Source organism: Procambarus clarkii, chromosome 83 (assembly GCF_040958095.1).
Source record: "Procambarus clarkii isolate CNS0578487 chromosome 83, FALCON_Pclarkii_2.0, whole genome shotgun sequence".
NCBI classification, from domain to species: domain Eukaryota; kingdom Metazoa; phylum Arthropoda; class Malacostraca; order Decapoda; family Cambaridae; genus Procambarus; species Procambarus clarkii.
Window position 1 is genome coordinate 11,023,721 of NC_091232.1, and position 14,355 is coordinate 11,038,075.

Consider the following 14,355-nt stretch of genomic DNA (forward strand, 5'->3'; position numbering starts at 1 on the left):
TTGATTATAATACCCGAGTCGAGAGAGAGAGAAGTTTTGCCAATAGAATTTGATTTATTTTTGCGGTTTCCGCTCCCAACAGAAACATTTTTATGTTTTAAAAGAGACAAAAATGAATCTCTTTTTCTCTCTCTCTCTGACCTCACTAACGACACACACACACACACACACACACACACACACACACACACACACACACACACACACACACACACACACACACACACACACACATTCACATACACTCATTTAAAAAGAAATCGTAAAGTTTCTTGATTTTTTCTTATTTCACTCTCTCTTTGTTCTTCTATACAGTGAATGGAGAGAAATTCGGAATTCCTCTCCAACTCGCGCTTATTTTTATCCTACAACTTTTGACCCTGTAAATACTCATCTAAAACTGACCGAAATATTTTCACTAAGGCCTCAAGATATGATTAAGAACTGAGGATCAAATACCCGAATTCAATTGTTGTGGTGAAATGATTCGTAAGAAAGGAACTTGGCAAGCTGCAGAATGTCTATTAGTTTCTAAGTTCCTGTCTATGTTAGATCCTTAAACACGTGTACTGAGAGAGAGCGAGAGAGAGAGAGAGAGAGAGAGAGAGAGAGAGAGAGAGAGAGAGAGAGAGAGAGAGAGAGAGAGAGAGAAACAGACAGAGAGAGAAACAGACAGAGAGAGACTTATAGCCACATTAGAGAAAGAGCATAGCATGATCCCGTACGTACAAAATACCATGAAAAGTAGTGGCTCAAATGTATCCACGTTTACTATGCCTGGACAGGTTAGGTTAGGTAAAGGGTATACGGGTTGTTGGGGTTCGTACTTTTCTACTTGATAAGAAATTTGTATCTCGTATGTTGGGCAAATCAAGAAAATGGACTAAATGAAGAGTCACTTTACGTGTGTATAAACTAAAATCCATAATTCTGGTCCCAAGTGGAACTTTCTCCGTAGCTGTGGTCTTAAGTTTAATAGACTCGTGGCCCTCAGTTTAATAGACTCGTGGCCCTCTGTTTAATAGACTCGTGGCTCTCTGTTTAATAGACTCGTGGCCCTCTGTTTAATAGACTCGTGGCCCTCTGTTTAATAGACTCGTGGCCCTCTGTTTAATAGACTCGTGGCTCTCAGTTTAATAGACTCGTGGCCCTCTGTTTAATAGACTCGTGGCTCTCAGTTTAATAGACTCGTGGCTCTCAGTTTAATAGACTCGTGTCCCTCAGTTTAATAGACTCGTGTCCCTCAGTTTAATAGACTCGTGGCTCTCAGTTTAATAGACTCGTGGCTCTCAGTTTAATAGACTCGTGGCTCTTAGTTTAATAGACTCGTGGCTCTCAGTTTAATAGACTCGTGGCTCTCAGTTTAATAGACTCGTGGCTCTCAGTTTAATAGACTCGTGTCCCTCAGTTTAATAGACTCGTGGCTCTCAGTTTAATAGACTCGCGGCTCTCAATTTAATAGACTCGTGTCCCTCAGTTTAATAGACTCGTGGCTCTCAGTTTAATAGACTCGTGGCTCTCAGTTTAATAGACTCGTGGCTCTCAGTTTAATAGACTCGTGGCTCTCAGTTTAAGAGACTCGTGGCTCTCAGTTTAATAGACTCGTGGCTCTCAGTTTAATAGACTCGTGTCCCTCAGTTTAATAGACTCGTGGCTCTCAGTTTAATAGACTCGCGGCTCTCAATTTAATAGACTTGGGGCCCTCAGTTTAATAGACTCGTGGCTCTCAGTTTAATAGACTCGTGGCTCTCAGTTTAATAGACTCGTGGCTCTCAGTTTAATAGACTCGTGGCTCTCAGTTTAATAGACTCGTGTCCCTCAGTTTAATAGACTCGTGGCTCTCAGTTTAATAGACTCGCGGCTCTCAATTTAATAGACATGGGGCCCTCAGTTTAATAGACTGGTGGCTCTCAGTTTAATAGACTGGTGGTCCTCACATTAGTATTCCCACTCAGTGTCTTCATAAAAGATATATATTTTCCCTGATTCTATGTTCACACGCTTGATGTTCTGCGGGTCTTTGTGTGTTTTAATATCTATTTTCTCTGTACTAAAAATGTATAAGATATTAGCTGCAGTGATTTCATGTCCGTTTGTGGGATCTGATGATGTTGTTTGTTGATGTTATCTGCTGCAGTTAGCTATTCCGCCGGAAATAATGGAATGAGCGTAGCTTCCGATGGTATGCGTGTGTGTACTCACCTAGTTGTACTCACCTAGTTGTGCTTGCGGTGTTTGAGCTTTAGCTCTTTGGTCCCGCCTCTCAACCGTCAATCAACAGGAGTACAGGTTCCTGAGCCTACTGGGCTCTATCATATCTACACTTGAAACTGTGTATGGAGTCAGCCTCCACCACATCACTTCCTAATGTATTCCATTTGTCAACCACTCTGACACTAAAAAAGTTCTTTCTAATATCTCTGTGGCTCATTTGGGAACTCAGTTTCCACCTGTGTCCCGTAGTGCGTGTGCCCCTTGTGTTAAATAGCCTGTCTTTATCAACCCTGTCGATTCCCTTGAGAATCTTGAATGTGGTGATCATGTCCCCCCTAACTCTTCTGTCTTCCAACGAAGTGAGGTTTAATTCCCGTAGTCTCTCCTCATAGCTCATATCTCTCAGTTCGGGTACTAGTCTGGTGGCAAACCTTTGAACCTTTTCCAGTTTAGTCTTATGCTTGACTAGATATGGACTCCCGTGTGTCCATTGGTCACACAACACACATTGTGTTTACTAGTTGTGTTTTTGCGGGGGTTGAGCTTTGCTCTTTCGGCCCGCCTCTCAACTGTCAATCAACTGTTTACTAACTACTTTTTTTTTTTTTTTTTTCCCCACACCACACACACACACACACCCCAGGAAGCAGCCTGTGACAGCTGACTAACTCCCAGGTACCTATTTACTGCTAGGTAACAGGGGCACTTAGGGTGAAAGAAACTTTGCCCATTTGTTTCTGCCTCGTGCGGGAATCGAACCCGCGCCACAGAATTACGAGTCCTGCGCGCTATCCACCAGGCTACGAGGCCCCTGTGTGTGTGTGTGTGTGTGTGTGTGTGTGTGTGTGTGTGTGTGTGTGTGTGTGTGTGTGTGTGTATGTGTGATATCATTCAATAAAAAATAGCTTGAAAACGGACGAGAGAGAATAAATTAAATTCGGCGGGAATATTGGGTTAGTGGTAGGGAGAATATAGAGTGAAGCCAAGGTTACCAGAGGTGGAGGTGGCGGCAGACCAGAGGGGTGTGTGCCCCGGGTGGTAACAATATTGGCGGACATAGACAACAGGGAAATTCACGCCCAATACAGGCAGCCGAAACACACATCGGAAAAATGGAGAAACGACAACGTTTCGGGCTGTCGTGGTCCATTATATCAAGTCGTGTAACGGTCCCAGAACGGACCGAAATGTCGGTCTCTCCACACACACTCCCTCACAACAGTATTCCATCACCACACTCCCTCACATTTCCTGTGAGGTTTGACATTTAGCAGATGATCGTTTGTGACTCACAGAGTTTCTGTGGCCAGACCAGGGGCCACATTCACGAAAGCACTTACGCAAGCACTTACGAACGTGTACATCTCTCCTCAATCTTTGACGGCTTTGGTTATATTTATTAAACAGTTTACAAGCATGAAAACTTCCCATTCAACTGTTGTTATTGTTATAAACAGCCTCTTGGTTCTTCGGAGCTCATTAACTGTTAAATAATTGGAAACAAAGCCGCCAAAGATTGAGAAAAGATGTACATGTACGTAAGTGCTTACGTAAGTGCTTTCGTGAATCTGACCCCAGGACACCAAGACCTTGCAGGTAGAAGCTCAAGACTTGAACTTAACGTCCAACAAGTGATTAGTAATTTTTTTTCCGCCAACTTAATTCACATTTCGTTGGAATCACGCACAAATAAAATGAGTTTGCTTCTGTCCTTTAAACTCACATGGATATTCAATCTAAATTGGTTGAAAATATTTCTAAAAGTTGCGCTACACTGTTGCCAGTGTGTTCAGCTGCATTGTTGCAACACTACACTGTTGCCAGTGTGTTCAGCTGCATTGTTGCAACACTACACTGTTGCCAGTGTGTTCAGCTGCATTGTTGCAACGCTACACTGTTGCCAGTGTGTTCAGCTGCATTGTTGCAACACTACACTGTTGCCAGTGTGTTCAGCTGCATTGTTGCAACGCTACACTGTTGCCAGTGTTCCCAGCTGATGTTTCAGAGACGTGTTCTCAGTGTTATTAAACTGTGTCGTGTTATACGAGAGCCGTTTTCATTTGGCGGGTCGTACTTCCTTTTTATTGTGCTCCTGGAATGTCGTGTTTCAGTTGTGCCGTCGTGTTGCTGGTCTGGTGTTGTCGTGGTGGTGTTTCTTCACAGGAGAAACTGTTGTGTTCTTGGTGGTGTTCTGTCGTTTACTGGGTGGTGTTCTGTCGTTTACTTGGTGGAGTTCTGTCGTTTACTTGGTGTTCCAGTGTTCTTGGTGGTGTTCTGTCGTTTACTTGGAGGTGTTCTGTCGTTTACTTGGTGGAGTTCTGTCGTTTACTTGGTGGAGTTCTGTCGTTTACTTGGTGGAGTTCTGTCGTTTACTTGGTGGAGTTCTGTCGTTTACTTGGTGGAGTTCTGTCGTTTACTTGGAGGTGTTCTGTCGTTTACTTGGTGGAGTTCTGTCGTTTACTTGGTGGAGTTCTGTCGTTTACTTGGTGGAGTTCTGTCGTTTACTTGGAGGTGTTCTGTCGTTTACTTGGTGGAGTTCTGTCGTTTACTGGGTGGAGTTCTGTCGTTTACTTGGTGGAGTTCTGTCGCTTACTTGGTGATGCTCTTGTTATTTGGAGCTGCCGTTGCTCTGCTGTGCTTCTGTTGCTGTTCCGTGCTGCAGTTGCTGTGTCATGCTTCTGTGGCCGTGTGGGACTGTTCTTGTTGTCTTACAGGGTTATGATGTCATGATGACACTGAAGGGTTTGAGTGAGTTTTTCTCTCAGTCCTCCCTCAAGTTACCTTGATCCTCTCCCTCTTGTTGGGACCTTTTTTTATATTTTTGATGTGCTGACAGTGGTGGTCGAACGAGTGTGATTGTGTTGACAGAAAGGGAGGAGGAATTTGGCTGTTCTGACAGCAGCGGTCGGATGGATTTAGTTGTTCTGACAGCAGCGGTCGGGCGGATTTAGTTGTTCTGACAGCAGCGGTCGAATGGATTTAGTTGTTCTGACAGCGGCGGTCGAATGGATTTAGTTGTTCTGACAGCGGCGGTCGAATGGATTTAGTTGTTCTGACAGCGGCGGTTGGATGGATTTAGTTGTGTCTGACAAATTAGTTGTGTCGGACAAATTCAGTTGTTCTGACAGCGGCGGTCGGACAAATTCAGTTGTTCTGACAGCGGCGGTCGAACAAATTTAGTAATTCTGACAGCGGCGGTCGGACGAAACCGGTTATTCTGATAGGAGCAGTCGGAAGAATATTATTGTCAACGATAAATGTGGCCTCCGCATCCACTTCGTCCCCAGAACACGACTGGGAGGTTCACGAACGGGTTTTTGAGCGGAACTTGAGGGCGAGGACGAACTCTGGGCCTCCTGACCTCTGACCCGCCCTCTGACCATCAGCTATCCGAAATACACCTTTCTCAGGATACAACCTCCAACATCACAACAGCTCTCTAACTCCCAGGTACAAATGTATTACAGAGGTGAACAGACTCATTGGGTGAAAGGAAAAGTTACCCAAACGTCTCTGCCCGGACGCAGGAATCGAACCCGCGGCCTGTCATCTGTGGGCCGACGGCGCTGTTGTGATCGTAGTTATGTATATCTATGTTTAAGGTGGGGGTGGATGGATATACTGAGTTACTCAGTGAGGGTATATTTTTCGGGGCATATTGATCTGGGTATATTGTTCGGGACATATTGATCTGAGTATATTGTTCGGGACATATTGATCTGAGTATATTGTTCGGGGCATATTGATCTGAGTATATTGTTCGGGGCATATTAATCTGTATATTGTGGTTTGGTCAACATTTTTCAGCCACGTTCTTGTGACTCCTCGCCAGCATATTGATCTGTATATTGAGAGAGACATGGTAAGTCTCTACTCAACTGGCGACATAGTTACAACTTCTGAAGACTCGGATTGTTGATAATATTTATCTGCCCATTCACGAAATTTATATTAATCATAAGTATGAAATATTTTTACTGGTTTTGTCTTTTTTCTTTTTTTACTTGCATGTTCTGAGTTAATTACGGGGATTAAAACGCGAGAGAACGCACTCTTATGGGGGTTAAGACGTGAGAAAACGCACTCTTACATACGGGGGTTAAAACGTGAGAGAACGCACTCTTATGGGCGTTAAAATGCGAGAACGCACTCTTATGGGGGTTAAAACGCGAGAACGCACTCTTATGGGGGTTAAAACGCGAGAACGCACTCTTATGGGGGTTAAAACGTGAGAGAGAACGCACTCTTCATTAGACGGGTAGTTTAGTCTGACTTCAAACGCACGAACTTGGGCCGGTAAACATCAAGCCACTTGCGAAACCCCTACATCTCTCCATAACCATGGTGTCTTTGTCTACGTTTATTAAGAGTTTACGAGCCTCGAGGGGTTATAATCCAAGGGGTATGTTGGCCTAACCAACCTCGCTGTGCTTCAGAGGTTATAAACATTTTTAATTAATGTAATCAAAGCTGCCATGATTGAGGAAAGATCTATAGGTTTCGTAGGTAGGTGAGTGTAAATGCTTGGTGACTCCTCGTCCTATCCATCCTCCCCTAACCTATCCAGGCTCATACTCATTAGTGCGGTGGAGTGTCCAAAAAAAACAAGGGTTTTTTATTATCAGTAAAACTAGTGAAAGTTTACAGCAGTCACAGCCCCGCTCCTGTGCCAGGTAAGTCCACTCCGGGCTCACCATAGCCCGTGCTACTTGCAACTTTTTCTTCCGAGTGGCTGAATCTAAAACAACAACAACAGCAACATAGCGAAAGTTTTGACGTTGTGGTGAGGAGCTGGACTCTGGCGGGAGGCCGCGAGTCCTGCCTGATGATGTCCAAAAATAGGGTTAATTTTTAGGATGGAACTCTTACAGTCAACTCTCTCTCCCTCTCTCTCTCTGTCCTCTCTCTCTCTCTCTAGGGGTATCTGTCTCTCTCTGGGGTCTCTCTCTCTCTCTCTCTCTCTCTCTGAGGTCTCTCTCTCTCTCTCTCTCTCTCTGGGTTCTTTCTCTCTCTCTGGGGTCTTTCTCTCTCACTCTCTTTCTCTCGTCGTAGGACACCATTCCTTCCCTCCATCCTATCTCAGGTCTTTGTCTTCATATCCCTTCCCAGCGCTATATAGTCGCACTGGCTTAGTGCTTTCTCCTCGTAGACACTTTTCAGTCTTAACGAAGGCGTCTCCTCTCCAGCTGCGACTATTGCAGCTGGCTTAAGCTCTGACGCACTCTACACCTGGGATAAGTCCTGTCACACTCTACACCTGGGATAAGTCCTGACACACCCTACACCTGGGATACGTCCTGACACACTCTACACCTGGGATAAGTCCTGACACACCCTACACCTGGGATAAGTCCTGACACACCCTACATCTGGGATAAGTCCTGACACACCCTACACCTGGGATACGTCCTGACACTCTACACCTGGGATAAGTCCTGACACACCCTACACCTGGGATAAGTCCTGACACACCCTACACCTGGGATAAGTCTTGACACACTCTACACCTGGGATAAGTCTTGACACACCCTACACCTGGGATAAGTCTTGACACACCCTACACCTGGGATAAGTCCTGACACACCCTACACCTGGGATAAGTCCTGACACACCCTACACCTGGGATACGTAACAAGCTTCATACGTGAACACGAAGCCTGGAAGCTGACGCAGGCAACAGCTCTCTTCTGTAAGCAACTCAGCAACCTTCCTGGGTCATCGTTCCCAGGAAGCTTTTGTGGTGTTTCTGGCAAATATTTGAAGAGCAGGGTACTGTGTGCCGACTGTGGGGGGGGCTACCTTCTCCCCCACCCCCCACGGTGTTGTGTCTTCACCGTGCTCTCCACCTCCCTCCACCCCTCACTATCACCCACGGTCCCTCCACCCCTCACTATCACCCACGGTCCCTCCACCCCTCACTATCACCCACGGTCTCTCCACCCCTCACTATCACCCACGGTCTCTCCACCCCTCACTATCACCCACGGTCTCTCCACCCCTCACTATCACCCACGGTCCAGCTCCCTCTAACCAAGCCTACCTCAAACACTATTCACTCGCACACTGGCGAAGCCTCCCACTGGTACTGCAGCAGCTTTCTTACCCTGTGTTGTAATGACGAAAATGTTTGTTGGTTTACTTTACCAAAGCACTACAATCGCCTTTTGTGTTTGAGTGGTCAATAACGCACTGCACAATCTGTAGGAGAACAGATGTCTACCCCTGTCTATGTAAGACAGACAAGAGTGTATGTTTGCTGGGTAGTATTGTCAAAGCACTTCAATCACCTTCTGTGGCTGAGTACTCAACACAATGCTATCTAAACCTGTCCATGCTCGACAGAAGATAATGTGCTGGTTAGCGTTGTAAATGAATGGCCACGTCTGTGATAGAAATTAACTTAAAAAAAAAGGGAACAAAATATCTAAAGATACCAGAGGTGCCAGAGGCTCTCCAGTGGTCACTGCCACCATGCACAGGTGGCACTGCCAACAGCTTACCACAACCTCAGACCATCTACTTCCAAAGGAGAGTCCCTGTAACAAGCCATTCAATACGATACTCCATTCCCTGCCATTGGCCGTCCCCTGAAACTGGCCAATTGACCAATTCTACTCTGTCACGAGCCATCCGCAGCGACAGGTTATCGACTCCCCCCTTGCCATCGACTGCCCCCTTGCCATCGACTGCCCCCTTGCCATCGACTGCCCCCTTGCCATCGACTGCCCCCTTGCCATCGACTGCCCCCTTGCCATCGACTGCCCCTTGCCATCGACTGCCCCTTGCCATCGACTGCCCCTTGCCATCGACTGCCCCCTTGCCATCGACTCCCCCTTGCCATCGACTGCCCCCTTGCCATCGACTCCCCCTTGCCATCGACTGCACCCTTGCCATCGACTCCCCCTTGCCATCGACTGCCCCCTTGCCATCGACTGCCCCCTTGCCATCGACTGCCCCCTTGCCATCGACTGCCCCCTTGCCATCGACTGCCCCCTTGCCATCGACTCCCCCTTGCCATCGACTGCCCCTTGCCATCGACTGCCCCTTGCCATCGACTGCCCCCTTGCCATCGACTCCCCCTTGCCATCGACTGCCCCCTTGCCATCGACTGCCCCCTTGCCATCGACTGCCCCTTGCCATCGACTGCCCCCTTGCCATCGACTCCCCCTTACCATCGACTGCCCCCTTACCATCGACTCCCCCTTGCCATCGACTGCTCCCTTGCCATCGACTGCCCCTTGCCATCGACTGCTCCCTTGCCATCGACTCCCCCTTGCCATCGACTGCCCCCTTGCCATCGACTGCCCCCTTGCCATCGACTGCCCCCTTGCCATCGACTGCCCCCTTGCCATCGACTGCCCCCTTGCCATCGACTCCCCCTTGCCATCGACTGCCCCTTGCCATCGACTGCCCCTTGCCATCGACTGCCCCCTTGCCATCGACTCCCCCTTGCCATCGACTGCCCCCTTGCCATCGACTGCCCCCTTGCCATCGACTGCCCCTTGCCATCGACTGCCCCCTTGCCATCGACTGCCCCTTACCATCGACTGCCCCCTTGCCATCTACTCCCCCTTACCATCGACTGCCCCCTTGCCATCGACTGCCCCTTACCATCGACTGCCCCCTTGCCATCTACTCCCCCTTGCCATCGACTGTCACAAGTCGGTAATCACCTTCTCTCTTTAGTACCAGTAGTTGAATCGTTATGTCGACTCTACTCCTCAGGTTCTTAGCTATAATCCTTACACTCTGCATCCCAGGAGGAGGGCCGCTCATGGGCTTATAACAACCTGTGTTCTTCTGAGTGTCCAGCAACCAGCACGTTCTTCCGGAGTACATCAACCAGTACGTCCCCCAGAGAGTGTACAGGAGCCAGAATGTCCCCCAGAGAGTGTACAGGAGCCAGAATGTCCCCCAGAGAGTGTACAGGAGCCAGAATGTCCCCCAGAGAGTGTACAGGAGCCAGAATGTCCCCCAGAGAGTGTACAGGAGCCAGAATGTCCCCCAGAGAGTGTACAGGAGCCAGAATGTCCCCCAGAGAGTGTACAGGAGCCAGAATGTCCCCCAGAGAGTGTACAGGAGCCAGAATGTCCCCCAGAGAGTGTACAGGAGCCAGAATGTCCCCCAGAGAGTGTACAGGAGCCAGAATGTCCCCCAGAGAGTGTACAGGAGCCAGTACGTCCCCCAGAGAGTGTACAGGCGCCAGTACGTCCCCCCAGAGAGTGTACAGGAGCCAGTACGTCCCCCAGAGAGTGTACAGGCGCCAGTACGTCCCCCCAGAGAGTGTACAGGCGCCAGCACGTCCCCCAGAGAGTGTACAGGCGCCAACACGTCCCCCAGAGAGTGTACAGCACCCAGTACCTCCCCAACAGAATGTACAGGAGCCAGTACGTCCCCCAGAGAGTGTACAGGAGCAGTACGTCCCCCAGAGAGTGTACAGCAACCCGTACGTCCCCCAGAGAGTGTACAGGCGCCAGCACGTCCCCCAGAGAGTGTACAGGAGCCAGTACGTCCCCCAGAGAGTGTACAGGAGCCAGTACGTCCCCCCAGAGAGTGTACAGGAGCCAGTACGTCCCCCAGAGAGTTACAGGAGCCAGTACGTCCCCCAGAGAGTTACAGGAGCCAATACGTTCCCCCAGAGAGTGTACAGCAACCAGAACGTCCCCCAGAATGTATATCACATATTGGGGGACGTATTTCACATATTTCCAAGCTTAACAGGTGCTAAACACCCACCACAGACCTGCAAGTGTGTAACATGATGCACACCTCACTCCTGCAGGTGTGTAACATTATGTACACCTGCAGCTGTGTAACATGATACTGTGTAACATGATGAACACCTCACACCTGCACTTACACCACTGAAGTACTGATCAGATAGCCTACTTATCTAATGCAGTATATATATAATATATATATATATATATATATATATATATATATATATATATATATATATATATATATATATATATATATATATATATATATATATATATATATATATAATGTACCTAGTAGCCAGAACGCACTTCTCGACCTTCTATGCAAGGCCCGATTTGCCTAATAAGCCAAGTTTTCCTGAATTAATATATTTTCTCTAATTTTTTTCTTATGAAATGATAAAGCTACCCATTTCATTATGTATGAGGTCAATTTTCTTTTATTGGAGTTAAAATTAACGTAGGTATATGACCGAACCTAACCAACCCTACCTAACCTAACCTAACCTAACCTATCTCTATAGGTTAGGTTAGGTTAGATAGCCGAAAAAGTTAGGTTAGGTTAGGTTAGGTAGGTTAGGTAGTCGAAAAAAACAATTAATTCATGAAAACTTAGCTTATTAGGCAAATCGGGCCTTGCATAGTAGGCTGAGAAGTGCGGTCTGGCTACTAGATACGACATATATATATATATATATATATATATATATATATATATATATATATATATATATATATATATATATATATATATATATATATATATATGACTCAATAGTTACAGTTACCAAGTGTGTCTGATGTACAGGTACTGTGCGTCTCTACGGTGTACAAAATGTACACTGTTTCGTACACTCTAAGCTTAATACTGGAGCCAATTATATCCTCCATACCTGGAGTATACCTGGAGTGGGTTCTACGATTTATTCTACTCCCCTCAAGCCCTTTCTGCAGCCAATCTTGCCTTGTGATAATGTGTTCCAACAGGCTGTTGCTTGGTGCGGCCCGCATGCATAATTGCTTCACAAATCGAACTATTCAATACGTACATCCTCTCTGTATACTGTACAACAGTACACCCTTAGTACACACTGGTTACACCCCCCCCCCCAACATCCTGGTGTGATTTAGGGCCTATCAACAGCGGTAGAGCCATTAAGTCCACCCTAATTGCTTGCTGAGCTTGCCGAAAGCAAGTATACTTTAGTCATGAACATTGTTTAGGATCAACGTAAACTCTGTCGTGTATGTATACCGAGAAGCCGTATACACGGTATACATGCCTGTCACGGCTCGGTGGATGTGTATACCTGTGCATCCCAAGATGTACAGGGACTTATCTCTGTACATCAAGTTCTTCTTAGGTGCTACCAAGCCAGAAATTCTGTGATGTATGCCAGTTAAAGATTGTATAGGAGCTATACACGTTAGTATATGAGAAGTATACACTAGTCACAACGGAGAGTATACACATACCAGCTACACCTGATCACCTACACCTGCCACTGCACAAGAGTGCGGGTCCCTATCTTCTGCACGAGCCTTTCTCAGCTACACCCCCAGGAGTGTACACTTGTCAGTGTATTACATCACACCCCCAGAGCGTACACATCAGTGTACTAGAGCACACCCCAGAGAGTACACCTATCAGTGTACTAGGACAAACCCCCAGAGACTACACCTATCAGTGTACTAGGACACACCCCAGAGACTACATCTATCAGTGTACTAGGACACACCCCAGAGACTACATCTATCAGTGTACTAGGACACACCCCCAGAGACTACATCTATCAGTGTACTAGGACATACCCCAGAGACTACATCTATCAGTGCACTAGGACACACCCCAGAGACTACACCTATCAGTGTACTAGGGCACACCCCCAGAGACTACACCTATCAGTATATCACGTCAAACCCCCCAGAGTCAGCACTTGTCAGTGTAGCATGTCACACCCACAGACAATCGGACAGAGCAGTGAGGGGGAGGTCAAGAGCCCGTGTCATTCACAGTCTGTCAACTGACAGACGAGAGAGAAGAGATGACAGCTGCAAATGACATCTGTGTTCCATCAGACGCCCCCCCCCCACCCCCTCCCCAAGCATGGCAACATACTTGCCCTTATTCGGAAATCAATTCAAAACAAAAGGACCAAATTGCAGCAGGTCAAAGTCCCCCAACGTACAACTGATAACTATTTTGAGCTGCACGTAATAACAAAACAAAAAATAAAAAGTCATTAATCTTGACACACATTATGTTACTGTCAGCCACAAACGGCTGCGGGAGAGACGGATGAATGAACACTACGAGACCTAACTGTCAGACGTTGTGTTTGTATTCTTAGTCCAAGGCCACGGGTTAGGAAGCCCATCGTACGTTGTCGACGGGTCCCCTCTTTCCCCTCTGAGCAATGCTTCCTCGGACACTTACCTTGTGTTGGGCTGACTGGGTCACTGACTGAGGCCAGGGAGGAGGTCAAGGCCGGCGCTCTCGGGACATGGCACCCAGGATCAGCTTGTTATATTTGCATGGCAATTACGGCTTGCCCCTTCACGTGGTCATGTAGGGTAGGACCGATGGGTTACGTCTCTGTGAGAGGGGGCGCCAGGTGTGTGGTGAGGGTGGCAGTGTGTGACACCAGATGACACGTCTCAGATGACCTGCTTCCACCTGGCTCAGCCTCCCGGGGGGTCAACACCCACCTTGGGTTTAGGGTTCAGGGACCGGGAAAGTTAAGGGCTAATGCTTAATTCTCGCACTCGCTCGCTTCTTAGAAAGTTTGGTTTAGGAATCTTGCTAGGTGAGGCTACTAGAGGTCAGAGGTGACACAAACAAGGAGAGAACAAGGCTTGCGGCGGAAGCAGCCTTGGAGGGTTCGACACACGGGCGTGAGAATCAAGTGGCGGTAACGGGCGCAGAGCGGAGCGCGACGTGCTGCCCCTGCCACGGTCGCCACTGGACTGGCTGACACACTGGCATCCCTCCTAGCCCACCTCTCACCGTCCCACTCCGACCCTCCTGCTGCACTATCGATTTTTACTTCGTTCGCTGAGCTCTGGTCTCGTCTGCTCCCTCCGTAGCTCACCCATTAACAGCAGAATCCTTGCACAAAAGGGCACAACTCAGACATCACTGACCCATTTACTCCATCAGGGACGTTAGTCATTAAAATGTCCCAAAGCTTGCGCGCTAGACTGCAAGTGCGCACGCGCAGCGAAGTCACACGAGTACCCCAAGAAAAAACACCGAATGGGCCTGATGGTGTTGCGTATTTTCCCCAAAAGGTGTTTGTGAATAATGCATACCGGAGCGCGCGTGTAGGGTGGAAATGGCTGGCTGCGAGCAGTAAGCGCATCCGCAGCAGAGCCTCTTGTACGTCAACCAGAATTATGGCTCTCTAAACCTGTC

General features: G+C 47.7%; 2 protein-coding genes across 5 annotated transcripts in view; both read right to left on the reverse strand.

Moving 5' to 3' along the window:
* Positions 1-13,936, reverse strand: part of LOC123768664 (acetylcholinesterase) — a 159,623-nt gene extending 145,687 nt beyond the window's left edge. For 2 of the 4 annotated variants that reach the window (XM_045759331.2, XM_045759330.2), the window contains exon 1: positions 13,378-13,936. The gene's annotated coding sequence lies outside the window, so the exon portion shown is untranslated. The remainder of the gene's footprint in view (positions 1-13,377) is intronic. The other 2 variants (XM_045759329.2, XM_045759328.2) reach the window with 1 other exon arrangement.
* LOC138358372 (uncharacterized PE-PGRS family protein PE_PGRS46-like) lies at positions 8,731-9,723 on the reverse strand. The gene has a single exon (XM_069316209.1). It carries the CDS (start codon positions 9,721-9,723, stop codon positions 8,731-8,733), a length of 993 nt encoding a protein of 330 aa, XP_069172310.1.
* Positions 13,937-14,355: the final 419 nt, after the last annotated feature.